This window comes from Choloepus didactylus, chromosome 8, assembly GCF_015220235.1.
Source record: "Choloepus didactylus isolate mChoDid1 chromosome 8, mChoDid1.pri, whole genome shotgun sequence".
Lineage (NCBI taxonomy): Eukaryota > Metazoa > Chordata > Mammalia > Pilosa > Megalonychidae > Choloepus > Choloepus didactylus.
This window is the reverse complement of record NC_051314.1, coordinates 134,353,701-134,376,898: the sequence shown is the minus strand read 5'-3', so window position 1 is coordinate 134,376,898 and position 23,198 is coordinate 134,353,701. Positions and strand designations below refer to the sequence as shown.

At 42.0% G+C, this 23,198-nt stretch overlaps 1 protein-coding gene across 1 annotated transcript; it reads right to left on the bottom strand.

Moving 5' to 3' along the window:
- Window positions 1-22,016: 22,016 nt before the first annotated feature.
- Window positions 22,017-22,921, bottom strand: TEX13B (testis expressed 13B). The gene is given in 4 exon segments (XM_037847517.1): window positions 22,017-22,148; window positions 22,244-22,355; window positions 22,357-22,732; window positions 22,890-22,921. Coding segments are annotated over 3 exon segments (588 nt in total). The 5' UTR covers window positions 22,701-22,732; window positions 22,890-22,921.
- Window positions 22,922-23,198: the final 277 nt, after the last annotated feature.

The following is a 23,198-nucleotide window of genomic DNA, read 5'->3' as shown; positions in this document are numbered from 1 at the left end:
TCCCTCCCCTACTCTGATCATGCCCTGATCTGGTCACGGCTATGGGCTGAGTTCCTAATGGATGCAGGTCTATAGATTTGCAACCATCCTTCCCTACCCAAGTTCATGGGTTGACTTTTGGTCTCTGACTTTTGGTCATAGTGACCCTCTTTACTACAAGAGCAACAAGTAATTTCCATGTTTACTTAAACATAAAACTGAAAATTTGGGAACTTAGCTTCAGTAGATTTTATTCATTTGCCCTTAAAAGTGACTGCGCAAATTTCTGCTTCCACCAGCTGGTATGAGTGTACAGTTTCCGAATCCTCAGTGTCATCAAACATCTATGTTTTTGCCAGGCTGATGAGTGTGATGAGGTATTTCATTTTGCTTTAATTGGCATGTTCCTGTTCACAAGTGAACTTGGACATATTTTCATATGTTGATTGGACATTTTCATTTCCTCTCCTTTAAATTGCTATCTTGTATACTTTGCCCATTTCCTCCCATTTTCTACCCTACTTTGTATTGATTTTAGGAATTCTTTACTTTTTATGGATATAAATCCTTTGCTACACATGTGCAATAGTTGTTTTGATTTGTACCTTAACTTCCCCCCCCCCACCCCCCTGCAAGGCAACAAAGCATTTATTTGGGGTCTTAGAATTACAATTTGGGGAGCCCAGATTCAGGTAGCAATCCAAGTCATGTGCTGTCTAGGCACTTCCAGGCAAGGGTTTATTTTTCCATTTTTTTTTAATTGAGATTGTTCACATACCATACAATTATCCAAAGATCCAAAGTGTACAATCACTTGCCCACGGTACCAGCATATGGCTGTGCGTCCATCACCACAGTTAGTTTTTGTTTTTCCAATTTTTAGAACATTTTCATTATTTCAGAAAAGAAAATAAACACACAAAAAAGGAAACGTAAATCCTCCCATACCCCTAACCCCCCCTCCATTATTGATTCATAGTATTGATATAGTACATTTGTTACTGTTGATGAAAGAATGTTAAAATACTACTAACTGTAGTATATAGTTTGCAATAGGTATATATTTTTTTCCTATATGCCCCTCTATTATTAACTTCTAGTTGTATTGTCATACATTTGTTCTGGTTCATGGAAGAGTTTTCTATTTGTATGTTTTATCACAATCATTGAGCACCCCAGGTTTCACTGAGTTATACAGTCCCAGTCTTTATCTTTCCTCTTTCCTTCTGGTGTCCCACATGCTCCTAACCTTCCTCTTTCAACCATACTCACAGTCATCTTTGTTCAGTGTACTTACATTGCTGTGCTTCTATCTCCCAAAACTGTATTCCAAACCTCTCACTCCTGTCTTTTCCTTTCTGTTCATAGTACTTCCTTTAGTGTTTCCTGTAGAGCAAGTATCTTGTTCACAAACTCTGTCATTGTCTGTTTATCAGAGACTATTTTAAGCTCTCCCTCATATTTGAAGGACAGTTTTGCTGGATATAAGATTCTTGGCCAGTGGTTTTTCTCTTTAAGTATCTTAAATATATCACCCCACTTCCTTCTTGTCTCCATGGTTTCGACTGAGAAATCCACACACAGTCTTATTAAGCTTCCTTTGTATCTGATGGATCACTTTTCTCTTGCTGCTTTCAGGGTTCTCTTTGTCTTTGATGTTTGATAATCTGATTATTAAGTGTCTTGGCATAGGCCTATTCATATCTGTTCCATATGGGGTATGCCATGCTTCTTGGATCCGTAATTTTATGTCTTTCATAAAAAATGGGAAATTTTCTTTATTTCCTCTATTACTGCTTCTGCCCCTTTTCCAACTTCTCTTTTCCTTCTGGGACACCAATGACATGTGCATTCCTGCATTTTGTTTTGTTCTTTTTTTTTTTTTTTTTTTTTTTTTTTAATCATCATTTTATTGAGATATATTCACATACCACGCAGTCATACAAAACAAATTGTACTTTCGATTGTTTACAGTACCATTACATAGTTGTACATTCATCACCTAAATCAATCCCTGACACCTTCATTAGCACACACACAAAAATAACAAGAATAATAATTAGAGTGAAAAAGAGCAATTGAAGTAAAAAAGAACACTGGGTACCTTTGTCTGTCTGTTTCCCTCCCCTACTTTTCTACACATCCATCCATAAACTAGACAAAGTGGTGTTTGGTCCTTATGGCTTTCCCAATCCCATTGTCACCCCTCATAAGCTACATTTTTATACAACTGTCTTCGAGATTCATGGGTTCTGGGTTGTAGTTTGATAGTTTCAGGTATCCACCACCAGCTACCCCAATTCTTTAGAACCTAAAAAGGGTTGTCTAAAGTGTGCATAAGAGTGCCCACCAGAGTGACCTCTCGGCTCCTTTTGGAATCTCTCTGCCACTGAAGCTTATTTCATTTCCTTTCACATCCCCCTTTTGGTCAAGAGGATGTTCTCCGTCCCACGGTGCCAGGTCTACATTCCTCCCTGGGAGTCATATTCCACGTTGCCAGGGAGATTCACTTCCCTGGGTGTCTGATCCCACGTAGGGGGGAGGGCAGTGATTTCACCTTTCAAGTTGGCTTAGCCAGAGAGAGAGGGCCACATCTGAGCAACAAAGAGGCATTCAGGAGGAGACTCTTAGGCACAAATACAGGGAGGCCTAGCCTCTCCTTTGCAGCAACCGTCTTCCCAAGGGTAAAACTTATGGTAGAGGGCTCAACCCATCAAACCACCAGTCCCCTATGTCTGTGGTCATGTTAGCAACCATGGAGGTGGGGTAGGCGAATACCCCTGCTGTTTTGTTCTTAAGTTCCTGGAGACATTGTTCATATTTTTCCATTCTTTTTTCTATCTGTTCTTTTGTGTGTAGGCTTTCAGGTGTCTTGTTCTCCAGTTCCTGAGTGTTTTCCTCTGCCTCTTGAGATCTGCTGTTGTATGTCTCCATTGTGTCCTTCATCTCATGTATTGTGCCTTTTGTTTCCATAGATTTTGTCAGTTGTTTTTTCGAACTTTTTATTTCTACCTTATGTACGCCCAGTGTTTTCATTATATACTTCATCTCTTTTGCCATATCTTCCCTAAACTTCCTGAATTGATCCAGCACTAGTTGTTTCAATTTCTGTATCTCAGTTGAAGTGTAAGTTTGTTCCTTTGACTGGGCCATAACTTCACCCCTCCTAGTATAGGTTGTAGTTTTCTGTTGTCTAGGCATCTGGTCTCCTTGATTACCCCAACCAGGTTTTCCCAGACCAGAACAGGCTCAGGTCTTGGAAGGAGACAAAGTTTCATGTCTCCCTGAGGGTGTCTTAGAAGACTGATGCACCCTGTGAGGCCTCAAGTCACTGTGTCTTTCTGTCCACAGGTGGTGCCTGTCAACCCAGCTCCAGACTGGTGTAAGGAGGTGTGGCCCGTGGCTGTTTTCCCCCAGGCTCTGGCATCTGTTTCTGAATGAAAGGTGGGTAGTAGAGCTTGGCACCACCTTCTTCCTCTTAGGGAAGATATAACCCCTGGGGAGAGGTCATTAGCATTTGAATAGACTCTGACTCTGCTGTCTCCATCCTTGTCTGAGTCAGAGCACTGGGAATTGAAAATGGCTGAGGCTTTCTCCACTGAGCCAAAAAAGGGACAGAAAAACCCCCTTCAGGGACAGTCTGCAGTTCCCCTCAGTTTCACCTGTTGGCCAGAGACAGCACTTTGTCCTCTGGGCTCCCCCTTCCTCCCAGAGAGGTCGTCCGGCTTTCAATCATCAAAAGCCTCTGTCTGCTTGTTGGGGATTCATAGCTTGTATTGAGCGTATGCTAATTAAAACCCCAGTTGGAGCTCAGCTGAACTATATTCACTTGCTTGAGAGTACTGCTTTCTAGCACAGCGGGGCTTTGCAGTTTGGGAGAGTGCTGCTCTCTAGCACAGTGAGGGTTTGCAGTTTGGGCCATGGGGGGAGGGGGCTCCTGGCAGGGGTGCACAGTTTTTACTTACAGATTTTATGCTGCAATCTCAGGCATTCCTCCCAATTCAGGTTGGTGTATGATGAGTGGACAGTCACTTTGTCCCTCCACAGCTATTCCAGATTATTTTCTAGTTGTTCCTGGCTGTTTATTAGTTGTTCTGGGGACTAACTAACTTCCACTCCTTTCTATGCTGCCATCCTGTCCCTTGACTTTTAACTGTATTTGTGGCCTTTATTAAATACAAAAGTTTTAAATTCTGATGTAAGTGACCTAATTGATTATTTTCCCTTTTTTTTTTTTTTTTTTTTTTTTCTGTTCCTTGGTTATTGACTTAGTTTCCCAGCAGCTAAAACAAATACCATGCAGTGGCTTAGTTTAAACAATGGGAATTTCTTGGCTCATGGTTTTGAGGAAATTGAGGCATCTGCAAGGTGCTGCTTTCTTTCCAAAGACTGTGGCATTCTGCGGCTGGCTGTTGGCAATCCTTGGCCCTTGACTTTTCCATCAAGTGGCAATGCACATAACAGATTCTTCTCCTTTATCTTCTGGGTTTTGTTGACTTCCAGCCTCTGTGGCTTCTCCTCTCTGTGTCCAATTTCCTTTGCTTATCAGGACTTCAGCCATATTGGTTTAAGGCCACCCTCATTCAGTTTGAGCATGCCTTAACTAACATCTGCAAATGTTCATTAACTATTGAGTTGACACCCATGCTGGGACCTCAGCATGACTTTTATGGGGGGCATGATTCAATCCCCAATGGTTATGAAGGTCTCTCATCCTCCAAGAGATGTTCTCCTACATTTTCTTCTAATACTTAAAAAATATTGCCCACTATTGCCTTTTTATTGAAGTTTTTCATCTATCTGTTTTTTAATGGCATGAAGTAAGGATTTAACCTTATTTTCCCTTCAAACATATAGCCAATAGTGTTAACTTCAGTTTTGACTAATTGCCCACCCCACCCTCCTCCTACCACTACTGATTGAAATTATCTTTACCATATACCAAATTCCGCATATACCCTGGTCTGTTTTTGGACTTCATATTTTTTTCCATTGATACATTTATTGACTATTCTATTAACACACTGTTTTGATTGTACAAACTCTATAGTGTTTGAATTATGTAGTACTAGTTCTGCATCTTGTTCTTTTTCAAAATATTTTCAGCTCTTCTTGTGCACATGAATTTTAGAATTACCGTCCATTATGATAATTATTTTTTCTTTGTTTCTATCCTTTTCTCAGTTTCATAGTTCACTCCTTTCATTTCTTCTATTTATTTAATTAAATATTTTATTTTTCTCTTTACCTAGTTTGTTATCCACTTTCTCCCTTTTCCTCAGGGAGGTGATAGAAACCTAGAATGGAAATCAGAAAATCTAGGTTTTAATCCAAGTTTTGTAATGAGCTAGCTGTGTGACCTTGAACAAATCATCTCTCCTCTCAATGGGTTTTAGCTTCATTGTCTATAAAATGAGGGCGTGGACTAGACAACTTCTTACATGCCTTCTCAGTTCTGCCATTGTTCTTTAAAGTAATGACAGCTTTCAGTCTTGATTCTCTTTTTCTTCACTTTATTTAGCTCTGCTTACTGGCTTACATAAGTCATAGTAAAAGCCATCCTTTCTCTCCTCCACCTTTCCACACTCTCCCGGATCTCCCAGTTCAGGTCCTGGTAGCCAGGTGCTGCAGTTATATGGCCCGAGACCAGTATGATTGGACTCAGTATTTTCAGAGTGCTCCTCAGCAAAATAAAGAGAAGGGAGTAATTGATGGCTGCTATTGGGAGGGTTTACTGTTTAAACAGTTAATCTTCTGGCTCCATTTTCACAAAGTCCTGCTTTAAGACACAGAGAGCCTGTCAACCGTGCTCACTTGGGTAGGATTAGCCGACACTTGCTGCCCAGGTAACAACCACCTATTGGCAACGCAGCCTCCTTCTCAAAACTTAGCAAATGGCTAGATTGTATTTGCCTTGTCCAGCTGCTACATTTGCGTTGGGGTTAATGGTTACAGTTAGAAGGTTAATGAGGCAATAGATGCTCTTCTGGATAATTAAACTTCAGTGAAAATCAAGCATTACATCAGATTATCTCAGATCTCATTTGCCTTGAGGGATATGCTAGTAGGCAGTCTTTCAAAATTAATAATGTTATCTCAGTTATTAACTCAAATGAAACAAAGTCAAAATACAAGGCTATTTGAAAAGCAATATATATTTGACTTTGAAGGATGTTTTGTCCTTTTAAGAAAATACAGATGGGAATTTCTAAAGCTATAGACAAAAATCACCAAACCACACTGGCCAGTCTGCCCCCTTTCCATGTAGTGAGGGGAATACATCATCTCTCAGAGGAATGGTGGCAAATCCACTACCTCACCATTTGAATTTTCTAAGGGAGGCAAAGCCCTTCCAAGAAACACAGATAAAGAGGAGACAACATAAAAAGTCATTATCCATAGATAGGATAATGCCACATTCTAGGAGAAGAATCATGGTTTACAAGTGCTTTCCCTCCCATTATCTCAGGCTTGGGGGGTCTCTAAGAAACCTTTCTGTAAATCAGCCTGGAAAAAAAGGAGACTAGAGGCTTAACATTAAAGGATAGCCTACTTTCCCCCATTACTTCAAAACAGACATTTTATATTACTTGCCTGCAGGGAAGGACCATTGTACGATAGTTATCCAAAACAATTTTCCAGTGTGTTTCTTAGCTTAATTAAACATTTATTTAATTTCAAGGCAGGAATTCGTAATTCAGATGCCTCTGAGAGCTAGGCAGGTAATGTACATGAATGAAGGGTGCAGGGTGCAACTCTGTGTGGCTGACTTCTCCCTGCAGTGGGAGGGAGGCATCAGGGAGCAGTGGGAGCTGCAGCAAACTAGAAACGCAATGCTCCCAGAACAGGGTGCCTAACTGCGATTCAATTCCAACCATTATTGCCCACAGAAATGTGAGCCCAGTGTTGCCAGACCTCTTTATTTTTCAAAAAAAGTGAGAAATTCATGTTCTAAATCTCTTAATATTGAAATGTTGACACCTAATTCAAATTTAAAATGCTGTGCACGCTGACTCTATGACACACAAGACATCTTTGGGTTACTCTGGTTTCTGTCTACCAGCGCTTTGTGATCATTGTTTTAGGACACACCAGACCCATTGTTGCTAACCATTTTATGTCAGTCAGTGTAATCCACCCCACCATAATCTGATCTGATAATTCACCTATTATGCCTAAAAGGATGGCTTTCTGGTGAATGTGAGACAATATTTCAAATCTATGATGATTTAAGGAAGTGACTCTGAAGGTTTGGGGGTGGACAGGAGACTTTCAGGGCTAAGTCTTCCTTCAGCTTGGGGGCCAGCTTTGGCTCTCATGAGTTAATGGGACAGAATCTAAGGAAAAGGCACAAAAGAATGAACTGTTTAGAACTCATTCTTGTCTCAGCTCTGAAGAAAATGGGTGAGGAGACTTTAATTTAACCATTTCCTTGTGGTGGGAAGTAGTGGGTTTGGCTTCATACATCTCTGCCAGCCCTTCTATCTTGAGGACTGATTTCTCAAACTGCAATCAAATGGGGAACTTGTTTCAACGCCTAGTCCAGAGTTTCTGATTCAGGAAATTTGAAGCAGGGCGTTAAAAGTACCACCCTACCCCCTAGGTAATTCCGATGCAAGTAGTCCAGGGACACACTTTCAGAAACATTAACCAGGGATGATGAAAGTTACACCCATGGCAACTCATAACTGAGTTCAAGCGTGCCTCCTGTGGGCAGCCTTCTCTGACCACCTAAATTAACCGCATTATCCTCTTCTGCTGGGTCATGACATAGTGCTGCCTGCTTATCTTTCTTCTCATCGAGGTGGGGACTGTAGAGGACTTTTTCACATAGTAGTGGGCTCTGTAGCTGAACTATAGTGGTGTTGGTGACTGACTCATGCCTCCCAAAAAAATCTGTGTTCACGTCCTAGCCCCTGGTCCTCTTGGGTGTAAATATAGTTGTAAACAGGACCTTTAAATGGGTTATTAAATAAGGTGTGACCAAACGGATAAGGGTGGGACTTAATCCAATATGGCAGAAGTCCTTATAAGCAAAGGAAATTGGACAAAGAGAGGGAAGTCACAGAGAGCAGCTAGAAGCTGGAAGTCAAAGGAACCAAGAAAAGAAAGGAAAGGATGTGGCCAAGTGCATTGCTATATGACAGAAAAGTCAAGGGAAAAAGACTGCCAGCAGCCAGAAGATACTGACCCCAGGAGGAAGCCATCCTTCTAGCCTCTGAAACTGTGAGCTAATAGATTCCTGTTGTTAAGCCTACCCATTGTATAGTATTTCTTTTAGCAACCAGGAAACTAAAACAAGTGGGTACTGTAATGGCTGCTGTAGTGGGTAATGAAGTGGTACTGTAGTGGGTACTGTAGTGATTCTTCAGTGGGTACTGTTGTGGTTACCATAGCAGGGGCTGTAGTGGGTAGTGTAGAGGGCACTGTAGTGGGTCCTGTAGCAGGTCCAGCTGTCAGTACTGTCATGGATACCGTTGTGGGTACTACAGTGGGTACTGTCGTGGGTACTGTAGCAGGTACTGTTGTGGGCACTGTCATGGGTACTGTAGTGTTACTGTTGTGAGTTCCTGCATGTTGTAGAGAATACCATAATGTTCTCCCAGACCCTCACTTCTGCCAGCGGCTGGGAATATTGGTAAGTGATGCAGGAGTACAAAGGCATGACCCCCCCGGGCCTTCCCAATCTAGAACTCTCCATCAGATTAGCTGAGTGGGTCATCTTCTCCCTTGGCCCAATCTTGCCTTCCTCATTTTCTTACAGGTGTGTCTTCCAAGAACACCCCCAAAACCTTCTGCAGGCAGCCCCCTCTCCCAGAGTGCTTCTAGGGATCTTTCTTTAAGACACACTGTATTGTTTTGTCTCCCCCAGCACACGATGGGCTATTTGAGGGCAGGGGCTCTCATGTCTATATCTCCTTAATGTAGAGTCTAATTCATTCATTGTTTATGGAATGAATGAATTAATACAACACAGGTGGAATGGGAACGGGGAAGTTTTGAATTTTTTTTTTTTTGTTCTTTGTGGAGCTTTACATTCTAAGACTTCTCAGGCATATCAAAGTGAAGCAGGAAAAACTAATACAAAGCCCATTTTAAGGCAACTACTGAAAGAGTACTGAAAATGACTTTGGGGAGTATAATGTTGAGATGATACAACTCTTAAACTGTTGCTTGGAATGGCTCTTTTCTATTCAGGAAAATGACTTCAGATTTGATAGGTGGGTAGAGGGAATCAAGCCCCACACAACTCTCACCTATGGTGGTGCTGATGCTTTTGTAGCTCCTTGCTGTTTCTCTTACAGGAAACCATTCTAGATCCAGAAGAAGGTGAATAGACCCTGGGGTGCAGGGTCGTTCAGAACTGTTCATGGCTGGGCCATATCCTTTATGTTGCCCATCTTCCCAGGCTGCAGCCCCTGAGCTCTGCTAACCTCAGGCCTTCACAGCCCCAGGTCAGGTCAGAGGGCTTCTACCCAGCAACTCTGCTGGGCACTCGCCAAGGCTCCCAGGGACTTTGGGCTATGGCTTTTCTTCCCTCAAACTTGAAGCCACCCTAAAGGAGCAGCTTGTCCTCTAGGGTGGTCTACTTGTGTCCTTCATGAAACCAGTCTGCACAAAGCTCATGACAGTGTGATGTCAGAAACTAGGACTGCCCAGTCTCCTGGGGGAGTCACTTACAGGCTCTCATAATTATTACTGTGCTTTCACACCTTCTGTTTACCCTTTCTACAGTCACAACAATTTTTTGCTAAGCCTTTTATTCTTCCTTAAAAAGCTTCAGGTCCTTTTTTAGGTAGAGTCACTGTCTAAGTCCTGGATTTAAATGCCTCAGAGAGGAAATAATAATAGAGTTAATATTTATTGAATGTTGTCTATACATGAGCTGAGTGCTTTTCATTTCATTGAAACCTCCCAACACTTCTGTGAGGTATTAATATTCCCATTTTGTAAACAACGATACCAATGTCTGGAGATGTTCAGTAGCTTGTCCAATTTATTGCAGATAAAAGAAAGGGAGGCCTAAAAAGGTTAGGGAAATTGCCAAAGGTCACATAGTGAATAAGTGCGAGGGCTGGTATTTAAACCAGGCAGTCTGGCACCAGAGCCCATCCTCTGGTGTACCATTAAATGGTATTGACCTCCTGTATAGTGTGACATTTTGCAAATCACCTCTGCCATTGACTTTCTGAGTTCTCTTTGGAGAATCACCCAACTCATCTGGGCCTTAGTGAAATAAAAGTGCTTGTCTGGATTTCCCCTAAGAATCCCTCCAGCTGTATGACTCTAGAAACCCTCTTTGTTTTTCCCTTTTTCCCTCAACCAGTTCAATCTTCCTCTTTCCCAGCTTCCCACTCCTGACACACACACTGGTGGTGATTAGGAAGAAAAGAAGTAATTTCTTGGTGTAAGAAAAATTTCAACACTTATTCTTTTTCAGGGCAGACGTGGACAACTGGTTTGTGGCTGGTGCAAACCCTTGAAATGTTTATTGCAGCTATGGTCTCTCCTAAGCAACAGAGATGTGTATGATTCCAGCAAACAACAGGAGGCGGGTACATAAATATCCTTCTCTCATGAGCTATTGCAGGCAATATGGTACTTGACATCACTGAACACATTTGTCAAGGCAAGACAGTCCATTTTTTGCAACTCTTCCTGGTGTCCAATAATGCTAACGACTCAGTATTCTCTACCATAAGTCTTTTACCATCACTTAACGTTTCCTTTAAGGGACAACAAAACCAAGAGGACTGCAGTGTCTCAGCTCGTTTTCTGTGGAATGTGGCCTAGTCATCAGAATGGCCAAATATCTCTGCCATGTGACAAGAGGGACAAGGCAGGATCCTCTGGCCTCTAGGATCCTTCTCAGGCTGGCCTGGTGACCCAAAGATGAAGGGGTCAAGAGCTTTGGCCTAAGACATAGTTTTTCCTTGTAAAAGATAAACACTTTGTGGGAAGAGTAACACACCAAGATCATTAGTTGCTCAGGACGGATGGGGCAGACAATCCTTTATAAAAGAAAGTTACTTAAGAGAAGGTTTTCTTAGAAGGAATAAGAAATAATTTCTCAGTTCTCTGCTCTCCTTTCCAGCAAAAATCCTTGAAAAAGCCTATGTCCAATATCTCTAATTCCTTTCTTTCACCTGTCTTAGTTTGCCAGACTGGTATGACAAATACCTTACAATGGGTTGACTTAAACAACAAGTATTTATTCACTCATGATTTCAGAGCTAGAAGTCCAAAATCAAGGTGTTAGCAAGGCCATGCTTCCTCCCCCAAAGTCTCTATGTTCTGGTGCTGGCTTGCTGCAATCCTTGGGGCTCCTTGGCTTGCAGCTTTGCCTCCTGTTGCATGGCCAACTCCCTCTCCTTGTCTCTGCTCTTCCAGTTTTGCAGTGACTTCTGGCTTCTGGCTCCTTTCTGTGGCTTTTTTTTCCACTTCTCTTTATAAGGCATCTAGTAATACAAGTTAAGGCCTATCCTGATTCAGCTGGGCCACACCTTCACTAAAAATAACTCATTAAAAGTATCTATCTACAATAGGTCCACGCACACGGGCATGGAGCAAGAACATCTTTTCTACCACAGCACCCTCTCTTAAATTTACTTCCATTAGGCTTTCTTCCTCTCCACCCCATGAAATTACTTTTCTTAAGACCACCAGTGACCTCTGTGTTGTTAAATCTCATGATCTGTTATATTATTCCTTGTTTTCCTTGACCCATCAGTATGATTTGATGTGTTGGGGGGTGTGTTGGTTTGGATATATTATGTTCCCCAGAAAAAGCCATGTTCTTTGGTGCAGTCTTGTGCGGGCAGAGGAATTGATGTTGATAGGTTGGAACCTTCTGATTGAGTGTTTCCATGGTTATGTGACCCACCCAACTGTGAGTGACACCTTTGTTTAAGGTCTGACTTCTGACTGAATGTTTCCATGGAGGTGTGGCCCTGCCCATTCAGCATGGGCCTTGTTTAGTTCACTGGAGGCTTATAAAAGGGCTCACAAACAGAGGAACTTCAGAGCTGCAACTTAAAGACATTTTGAAGATGGCTGTTGAAAGCAGACTTTTGCTCCGGAGAAGCTAAGAGAGGACAAAATGTCCCAAGAGCAACATATTGAAGAATGCACAGGAGCTGAGAGAGAAGCTGAAACATAGTCTGGGATCAGCAGATGTCAGCCATGTGCCTTCCCAGCTATCAGAGGTTTTCCGGATGCCAATGGCCTTTCACCATTGATGCCTTACCTTGGACACTCTATGGCCTTAAGACTGTAACTCTGTAACCAAATAAACCCCCTTTATAAAAGCCCATCTATTTCTGGTATTTTGCATAATGGCAGCATTAGCAAACTGGAACAGGGGGCCTGGATGGATTCCTGTATGTGCAGCAGGTTGCATTCCAGGGAGGAACTCAGAGCTTGGCGAGTTCACCTCTTTTTGAGCAAGTGGAAGCAAGCCTGCTCTTTGCCTGGGGGGAGACATTACCTTATCACTCAGGGTTGCTCACTACAAACAGAATCCTGACAAATGGCCCAGGTAAAGAGCAGTACACCCAGCAAGAATGCATAGGGTCTTTCAGAAGCAGGGTGATTGCTTCTCCCAACAGGACATGTCCCAGAGAAGAACATCTTAAATTCTTGAACATGGGGTCTCCAGCCTCAGTGAAAGTTGGCCTTGACTATTAATCATCATCAAATATCCTAACATCAGCATACACCTAATAATGATTACAATGATAATGAAGGTGTATTGATAATCTACCATCTGATGTCTTGCATGTGGCCTCATTTTATCTCCATAGCCTCCCAGTAAGGAAAATATTTACTGACTCATGTAGGCTAAGTAATTCAATTAGTCATCAGTAAGTGGCAGAACTGAAATTCAAACCTATGCCTGCTGGATTCCAAAGTCCATCCTCTTTATGCCTCATTGCACTGCCTTGCAGGATAAAATCTGCAGTGTGGCATGAAGTACACAAATAAGAGTATAGAGGGAAGAGAAGAGGACCAAGATCATATTTCAAGGAATACTCGAGGAAGCCAAGGAATGGATTTCTTAAAAGAGGGATGGTGAACAACAGGATGAAGTCTGAGAGCAGGGCAATACTTGACTGGTCATGGAGAAAAGGGGATTTGTGGGAGGAGCACACTTATTCTATTCTGTTTATTGGTGCATGGGTTGGAGTTGGGTTTTGAGATTAGCCAATTCACATCTTATATGTTTTGGAAGACAGACAACTTGAGACAACGTCTTTTCAAGGAGGGAGAGGAGAAAAGGGAAGATGTGGCAGACAGTAGCACCAAACAAATGGGAATGAAGGTGGTAGAAGGAAGGAGGCAATAGAGGGTGATGACGGGGTCTATAGGCTTTGGACTCAGACACATCTGGGTCCAAATTCCTAGTCCATTACTTATTAGCTTTTTGTTTTAGGAAAATCATTTCATATCTCAGACTCTCCATTTTGTCATTTATGAAATAAGGATGATAATACCTATGTCGTAGGTTTTTATGAGAATTATATGAGCTAAAGTATCATCTCAGGCATATAGTTTTGAATATGATCTAAAAATAAATCATTGCACTCCCAACTTTTAAAAAATAACCACATAATGTGTACAACTTAAATCCTCACTCTATTTGTAATTCTTACCTCACCCCAAATTTCCATCCTATTTTGAATCTCATCTTATTCTTTACACTTCAGGGCCAGGGGTTTATAACCGTGTGTGTGTGTGTGTGTGTGTGTGTGTGTGTGTGTGCGCGTGCGTGCGTGCGTGTGTGTGTGTGTGTGTGTGTGATGGACCCCCTTGGCAATTTGATGAACCATGTGGGCCCTTCTCATAACAGTGTTTTTAAATCAAATGCATAGAATTGCAAAGGAAATAAATTACACTGAAATACAGTTGTATTCATTTCCTATTGCTGCTCTAACAAACTTAGTAGCTTAAAACAACACAACTTTAATTATCTTTACAGTTCTAGGAGTCAGAAGTCTAAAATGGATCCACTGGGCAGTATTCCTTGTGGAGGTTCTAGGGAAGAATCTCTCTCCTTGCATTTTCCAGCTTCTAGAGGCCACCTACATTCCTCAGCTCGTGGCCCCGTCCTCCATCTTCAGGGCAGCAATTGTATCGTTCTGACCTCTGCTTCCACCATCACATCTCCATCTGTCTAAGTTTGATCCTTCTGCCTCCCTTTTTAAAGGACCTTTGTGATTATATTGGGTCTACTTGGATCATCCAGGATAATTTTCCCATCTCAAGATCCTTAACTTAATCACATTTTCAAAGTCTTTTTAGCCAGGTATATTTATGGGTTTCCAGGATTAGGATATGGGCATCTTTGGGGAGCCATTATTCTGCCTGGCACAATAGTTAAATATTTTAAATAAAATATTTTAAAAGACAAACTTATTACATGGCAACATATGAGTTTCTTTATTAATGTATTAAATAACAAAATCTATTGGCCATTACTGTGACTTCAAAATAGTAATGAAAATAAACAATATTCATTATATCTATAACAACTATAATTGTGGTATGAAAATATCTGCTTTTTCTATTGGTGAATCACCAGTATTATTAAAATCACTGTGATTTTTTGTCTACATTCACAATGAAAAGAAATACTAATTTCAGTTAAAGCTTAGTGAGAATAAGGATGTAATTTTTTTCCTTTTCAGGTTTATGGACGTTCTGAATTCTATCCACATGTGGTCCCTGGACACCTGATTAAGAAACCTTCCTCTAGGATGTGTCACAGGGACAGTGTGTGGTTCGCAGATGGACTGGAAGTGACGATAGGGTGAGGGTCAGTTATGGGTGAGGCACATCCACAGAGTGGGAACCTGGGATGTTTGTAGATCACGTGTTAATCTGCTTCCAATAGGTCTTGGCAAAGAGTAAGCTTTCAATTAATTGTAGTGGTTGTTGTTGATTATTATTATTTCATTATTATTATCATTGAGTTGCTAGGTCAGGAAGGATGGGGAGGAGGATAAAAGTGATGAAGACCACCATAACCAAACTGAAGAGAGCCCAGGACTGGCCTTGACAGGGTCTCTAATGCTCGAGGTGATTGCAGCTTCTGCCTGACCACACTGATTTTGGTTCTTTGGTGTAATTCCTTGTCTCCTCCATTTCTCATCCTGTTAGAATCATCCAGGGCCAAAGATAGAGGTGGAGGCTTTATTATTACTGCAGTCATGTTGGTGCTGATGTTGAAGAAGTAGGAATAATTGCAAGATGGCAATGCCAGTTGAGTGCACCATGCTGGGACGATGGTTTCAAGTAAAAATGTCAGTTTTGGATCCATATTGGAGAAGGTCATGGGAGTGAAAACAAGACAATTTGTTTTTGAGGAGAAAGAAAAGTTGCAGAAAATAAAGAGTTCCCATATAACCCCCTCATTCACTATTACTAACACTAGGCCTTACCTTTGTTACAACTGATGAAACAATATTAATATTATTACACTGTTAACTATGGTCCATAGTGTACATTAGGGTTCACTGTTTGTGTTGTACAATCCTATGCTTTTTTTAAAAGTTTTATTTTGGTAACATATATACAACCTAAAATTTCCCCTTTTGGCCACATTCAAACATATAATTCAGTGATGTTAATTACACTCTTAGTGTTGTGCTAACATCATCCACCATCCATTACCAAAACTTTTCCATCATCTCTACCAATTAAATAATATTTTTAATGTGTGCCTAATATTCCATTGTAAGCATGTGCCATAGTTTACTTATCCATTCCTCTATCATGAAATTTAGTTTGATGTCAGTTTTTCCTATTGTAAATAACCCTGAGATAAGCAAATTTTATGTAAAGCTTTTATGTATTTTAGATTATTCCTTTAATCAATAAATCTTAGAAGTGGAATTACAGGTTGAATGATGTGAACCTTTCTGTATACATTGAAAAACTGTTTTCCAAAATGGCTGATGTTAATTTATATTTTGACAGTAGATGGTGCTTGTTTCTCATATCTTCATCAGTACTAAGTATTTTAAAAAAATTCTGCTAATTTGTGCCACCTGTTTGTCATTTAGCATATTCTTCAAGGACCTTCTTTCCCAATCACAACTGGTCACCCCTCCTCCAAATTGGAGGGCCAGGTTCTGATTTAGAGGTCAGTTTTGAATTCACACTTAGAGCTCTTGAACCTCCCACCTCACATGTTGGAAACTGGCATCCCTGTCTACCATGTGTACTGTAGTCACTCTGAGAACTGACAGAGTCCTGTCTTCTAGGGTGATCCTATTATACTGACACCCTATCTTCCTTCTTCTCCTTAAAATCTTGGCCTCCATCTCTTTTTTTGGGCAACATCTAGCCTCTAGATATATTTTTAGTTAGCAGTTTGCAGTTACTCTGTTTTGACAGTGTTTAGCACATTTTTCTTGAAACTGCTTTTCTGAGATGTAAGACTCTGCTGACATCCTTCTAACAGCTTTGACCTTCCTCCTTAGTCTCCTAAGTGGATTCTGCCCATCCCATAATGTGAATCTTTTCCCATAGCCCTCTTGTCCTCTCATTATACATGTGTCCCTGGGCAGCCTCATCTATATGCCACCAAAGCTCCACTGTTTTCTTGGTACAAAGTCACTTTTCTCCTGAGCTCCAGGCCTGACTATCTAACTGACTACTAGATATTATACAGGGCCTTCAAACTCCATATGTCCAAAATTGAAATTACTATTTCTCTAACCTCTCAAAACTTCTTGCTCTTTCTCCTCTATACTGTATATAGCTTGATAAGACTACCATCCCCTCAGCTCTTTGAGCCAGGAAATTGGAGGTCTTCAGTCCTCATTACGTATACCCTATATTACCAAAATAAGCCTTCACTGTCTTTTTGTCTCTAGTCTTGCTCTCTCTTGCACTTTAGTCAGAATGGCCTTCCTACATTTGAAACCGATTCATAGCTCTCCTCTGCTTAAGATAGTTAATGGCTATCCATCATTGTCAGGATGAAGTTTGAAATCTTTAGCTTAACACAAAACATTCCATTGTTTGGTCTCTGCTAACTCTCCAGTTCTGCTAGTTTAATATGCAAATGATCTCTCACAAGGACCCTAGCTTGTATGAATTGGGATTGTTTTTAATTTGAGATATGTCATAATCCTCTCTTCTGTTTTAGATTACAAATTCTTATAGTGGCAAGAATCATGCTCTACAGTTTGTTGAATTTCCCAAAACCATGAAGCCATTTTGAGCACTGCAGTTATCTCTGTCACTCATTAGTTGTGAAAGAACTTCACTTTTGGGACTTCAGTTTCCTTATCTATGAAATGAATTAGTCAAAGGGAATTTGGAAATGATCTCAATGGTGTCCTCAAACTTTTATGCCTGTTCATGGGTAAAACAATGGATTGATGTAAAGTCATAGCTAGACACTAGAGGGCAGCATTGGCTAAAATTTTCCGGGAAGTCATAGCTAGACAATCTTGTAAGTTTCTTTTACAATTGATTCTCCTATTCACAGTAGTTATGCTTTATAAAGATGCCCTGAACACTGAATTGCCACATACTGAAGCATTGCCTCTAGGGAAAATGCAGAGTTAAGTTTCTGTGAACCTCTGGGCACATTTCATCAACTGATCAATACATAACCTTGTTTTAGGTGTTTGTTTAAACGCATATCTTTTTTCTTCCTTCTTAAATTTTCATACCCTCCATTTAACCCCATCTAGAAACAGTATCATTGCCTTAGGAACATCTTAGAAAAACATTTAAACAAAGCCCCAGGATAGATTTAAGCAAATTTAATCATAATCACATTAGGGGGCAGGTAATTGGAGCTCATGAAATAAGGTGTGGACTCATTAACATTGAACTCACAGCCAACAGCACTGTAACTCAGGTCTGAAGGAAGCTTGTCTCACACTCGTATTTTCTCTGGAAGGCACATCACAGCCTTCTTGTGCTTAAGAACACCAGAGAGCACTTCAGCACAACATGTAGCACCCATCTTAAACAGTGAAATCACTGACAAAAAGCAAAATATGTGAAAAATGCGGCACTAAATAAACTGTGAACTGTTTACAATATAAGAGCTGAAACAAGAAGACAAAACGTTGCCTTGTTGCCCTCAGCTAGGGAAGTCAGCTTCAGGAGACTCAAATTATTCCCTGTTCTCCACATGTCTGCAAATGACTGGAAAACTCCATGAATAAATATTCCCGAGTAGGAGAATTCACAAATATAGAATTCATGAATAATGAGGATCACGTGTACATTGTTTCAGCAATTACGGAGGATAAAGGAATATGCAGGGTGAATGCAACCTATCTGTCAAGAAATCTTTCTTAATCTTATGCCTTTAGGTGGGAGTGGTCCCTTAGCATTCCACAGGGCCGGGGTGCAGGTGGGTGGGGCTAATTAACCCATTCGTCCTTCAGGATAACACACTCAATTTTTCTTTTTTTTTTTTGTTTTTTTGTTTTTTTGTTTTTACATTCTACATTATAAACCATTTATTTTACATTTTTCAATGTTCACATTAGTGGTAGCATATAATATTTCTCATTTTGTGTCTGGCTTATTTCGCTCAGCATTATGTCTTTAAAATCTTTTGGCCATGGCCACTTTCCTTGTGTTCAACCGAAATCCTTACGGCTGCAATAAGCTCTTCTTAGGAGGTCCTAAGTGAAGATGATAGCAGACTGGAGGGATATATAAGAAACCCACAAACATTTAAAAGTATTAATTGTCAATATTTTGTCTTTGTGTATTTTAGGCTGAAAATTTTCACGTCACAGAAACTCTCTTTTTCCTTCATGGGATTCTTGCTGAGCTCTGCCCATACCCTTTTGGCGGTGGAACTAAAACTCGCTAACAGGGATTCTGACAATGAGTCAAAGACAGGTCAAGGATTAATCAATGGTTTACCAAGAAACCCATAACACTTTTCCTATCCCAGAGGGGGGCTCAGTATTTTGGAAATACCTGTTGTCTTTACTTTTGGGGTACAGAGGCCAGGTGATAACTGGGTGACAAGATTTAGCATGCATTTATTTATGTCAGAAACTGTTCTAGAGAGAGGGGACACCACAATTAGCAAGATGGAGTTTGTGTCCTCATTACCCTCACAATTTTGTGAGAGGTACAATTAAATCAGCAATTGCTATCTAGAATGATAAGCACTAAATAAGTTAGAAGTGAGCAGAATTAGCTGAAGGAGCACCTAAGAGGGTTGGAATGTCAGTCATGGAATGTCCTTCTTGGTGGATTGACACCTTTATTGTTATCTAACACTTCTCATTATCTCTCATAATATTCCTTATTCTGAATTCTACTTTGTTGCATATTAATATAATCATTCCAGAGTTCTTTTTCAAGGGCGTGGGAAAGAGGAGATAGACAGGAGGCAGTCAGAGGGACTTCTGTATGGGGAATGAGATGATAAAAATGACAAGGAATCAGGTCTAAGGAGCACCTACTTATGCTCAACTTTGGGGCAAAGCTCCTATCCTTGAGGCCCAGCTCTCTTTTCTTTTTTTTAAGGTAAGAATCCTTTTTTTCTTTATTGGAGAAGTTGTGGGTTTACAGAACAATCATGCATAAAATAAGGGATTCCCATATATCACCCTATTATTAACACCTTGTATTGGTATGGAATATTTGTGCAATTGATGAAAGCACATTTTTATAATTGTACTATTAACTATAATCCATAATTTAACATAGGCTTGTTTGTGTGGTGTAGTTCTATGGATTATGTTTTTTTTTAATTTTTATTCTGTTACCATACATACAAGCTAACATTTGCCCCTTTTAACCACATTCATATATATATATATTTCAGTGCTGTTAATTATGTTCACAGCTTTCTTTTCATCAGTTTTTGCATAGCACATCTTTTTTCTAAAAAAATCCATTAAGCAATAATTCACCATTTCTGCCTTTTTCTTTGGATGGCTCCCCTAGAATTTGAAATTTGATTTTTTTCACTTATCATGGTTTCTCTCCAAGTAATATTGTAAATCTTCACGCATAACATAAGATTAAAGCAACGGCCAGACCAGCAGATTCCATGGGGCCTGGCGAGCTGCTAACAAGGGTCCTGGTCATGGCTGCCTTTGACTCAGGGTAAATAATCCTGAAGCCTATCATGGAGGGAATGATGGAGTCGGGGTTTGAATTGGAGGAACTTCCAGATCTGCTCTAGATACCCTCAAAACCACGGCCAAGGTTTTCTATCCTCCCGTTTTCTATCCTCCCATTTCCCTACCGTGCCTCTCTGCCCCCTCCCCACCCTCCCTTTCCAGCCCGGCTCCTCCCTCTGGGCTGCCTCCTCTCTGGGTCACTCCCCCTTCCCCACCCCAAAGATCTTGGCTCCCTCTCAGAATCCCTTCCCCGCTGGCAAGAAGTAGAGAAAAGGTAAACTAGCTTTGGGAATCAGTCTTCTTGATGCACCAAGATGAACAATCAAAAAAAAGAAGAGATATGGAACTCACTTGTATCTGGAGTTTATTGTCTGAAGAGAAAGAAGAGAAAGCTGCTTTAAGTTCTGTAGCTTCATTTTCACAGAAGGAGCCTGCAGGATATAAATGGACCAATCTGGCATATCCAGAGAAGCTTCTGTTCATTCTTGATGAATTTCCTGAGCTGCAGTATCCTGTAATGACCAGGAAGGGGATCTTAGTACCAACCCCCAGGAAAAGCCAGTAGAAACCCTCTTGTGCAGTTTCATGAGGAAAAAACTGTTCCTTGAATCCTCCCTCCTGATAACTGCCAGGCCTGCAGCCATGAAGAAGCTACATTCTCCATTGAAACAACCTATTCTGGCAGAGATCCTAAGGTTTACAGATGCTGAAAAGAGAGCGTATTTCTCGAGTCAATTTTCAGGTACTAATGTGGCAATGAGAGTCTTTTGTAGTCTGCAAGAAAGTGAAGTCCTTGACATCATGTCTTCCCTTCCCATCATCTCCTGGATGATATGCAATGTCCTGCAGTCACAGGGAGATGATGGTGACAATAGTCTTATGAGGTCACTTCAGACCATGACTGATGTGTACCTGTTCTACTTTTCTAAGTGCCTCAGAACCCTTAAAGGCATCTCAGTGTGGAAGGGACAAAGTTGCCTGTGGGGCCTTTGCTGTCTGGCTGCAGAGGGGCTGCAGAACCAGCGGGTCTTGTTTGAAGTCAGTGGCCTTAGAAGACATGGGATAGGAGTGTATGATACCAACTGCATGTTTCTCAATTACTTTTTGAAAAAAGCTGAAGGACATGTCAGTGTCTACACTTTCCTTCACTACAGTTTCCAGGAGTTCCTGACCGCCATGTTTTATGCTCTGAAGAATGACAGCAACTGGATGTTTTTTTGATCAAGTGGGGAAATCGTGGCAAGAACTATTCCAACAATATGGAAAAGGTTTTTCATCACTAACAATACAATTCTTATTTGGCCTCTTACATAAAGGAAAAGGAAAGGCTGTGGAAACTACTTTTGGGAGAAAAGTCTCTCTGGGGCTTTGAGAGGAATTACTGAAACGGACTGAGAGAGAAATAAAGGGTAAGTCTTCTAGGTTACAGATTAAGCCAATGGATTTATTTCACTGTTTGTATGAAATTCAGGAAGAAGAATACACAAAAAGGATAACTGATGATTTACAGTCAATTATTCTGCTTCAACCTACCTACACAAAAATGGATGCTCTGGCTATGTCATTCTGTGTCAAAAGCAGTCACAGTCACCTGTCAGTTTCTTTTAAGTGTCAGCACCTACACGGATTTGAGGACGAAAAGCGAGCCTCAGCATTCATGTCACCAGCCTTGATACTTAATCAGTCCTTCCAGCTGAGCAATTTGCCAATATCTCAGCTGCACTTTCTCTGCCAAGCATTGCGTAATCCATACTGTAAAATCAAAGACCTGAAAGGTATACTTTTTCTGCTCCACAGCTCCTAGAAGCTGCCTGAGGCCTCTACCCAGCTCCCTCTCCTCCTCTCCCTCTCCTCCTCCAGAGGTACCAGCAGCCTCCACTCCGGCACATTCAGGACTAGTAACAATGGCAGCAATCACCCATGCCAGGCCATACTCCTGAGCCGCCACTGCGCCTCTTCTTCCTCTCCTCCTCCTGCAGTCATGGCCCCCCCAGCAGTGGCCGGCCCTGGCCACCCTGCGGCCTGCTCTAGGGGAGACCCCAGATCCTGGAGAGAAGTGGGCAGCGTTGAGACCCCTTCTGGGGGTGGAGAGAGGCGTGCAATGGGGTGGGATGGGCGGGGAGCAGTCGGGGAGATCTTACCGCCTGGAGGAGCTTCCACCTCAGCAGGTCCAGCTCCTTCCGCACCTCCTCAAGACTGGCCTGGGTTAGCTGCAGCCGGAAGGCCGCCTCCTTGCGCTCCATCTCCCGCTGTCACGAGCGTCTGCAGGTCTGAGGCGAGGGCCTGCGCGGCCGACTTGTGCAGTCTAGAGAATTCCTGCATCCGCTGCACCCTGCGCTCCTGTAACTGTCCTTGCCTGCGGGTGAAGCGCAGGCCCAGGGCCAGGCCGCCCCACGCACAGGCCTCCTTGGCCTCGCAGGGCACCGCACTGTCCTCCAGGATGGCCCCAAGCTTGTCCTCCACCTCCTCCCAGGACACGGACGTATTCTCGAGGTAGAATTCGGAGCCTTTCCCATGCAGGGCCATTTTCTTGTTGATGAAGGCCACCACCCCGTCGTGGTGGAACCCGATAGAGGGGTCGTCGGATTTCAAGGCCATGATGACTGAGGGCCCTAGTGGCTTCGCTGATCCTGTGGGAATGGATCAACCGGTTGTCCCCTCCCCGCACCCTCTCCTCAACCTCCCCTCGCCCTCTCAGACCCGCGGAAGGACCCGCTGACCAGCTAGCCCCACCCTAGCACACCTCCCAGCGGCCAGAGGAGTTGTAGACCGACGACACCCACCTACCAAGCCAACAGAGAGACGCCACTTCTCTCCCTCCTAACTCTGCCTCAGGAAAGAAAGCCTGCGGGGCAGCCCTCCCAGCGTCTACCCAGGACTGTTCCAATTTCCAGAGACTGAGGGGGTGGGAGGAATTGGGAGATTGTACATGTGAAGTGACCCTTCCCCTGGACGTAAAAGAATCGGCTAAGGAGGTTGAAAAGCCGTGAAGACGGGAAGAAACAGGAGTGGTCAGAAAAGACTTAGAACCAAGAAAATAAAGGGCCCGTTATCGAGTACTCCCACCTCCCCTGCCCTAATGGTTTGCCCCACGCC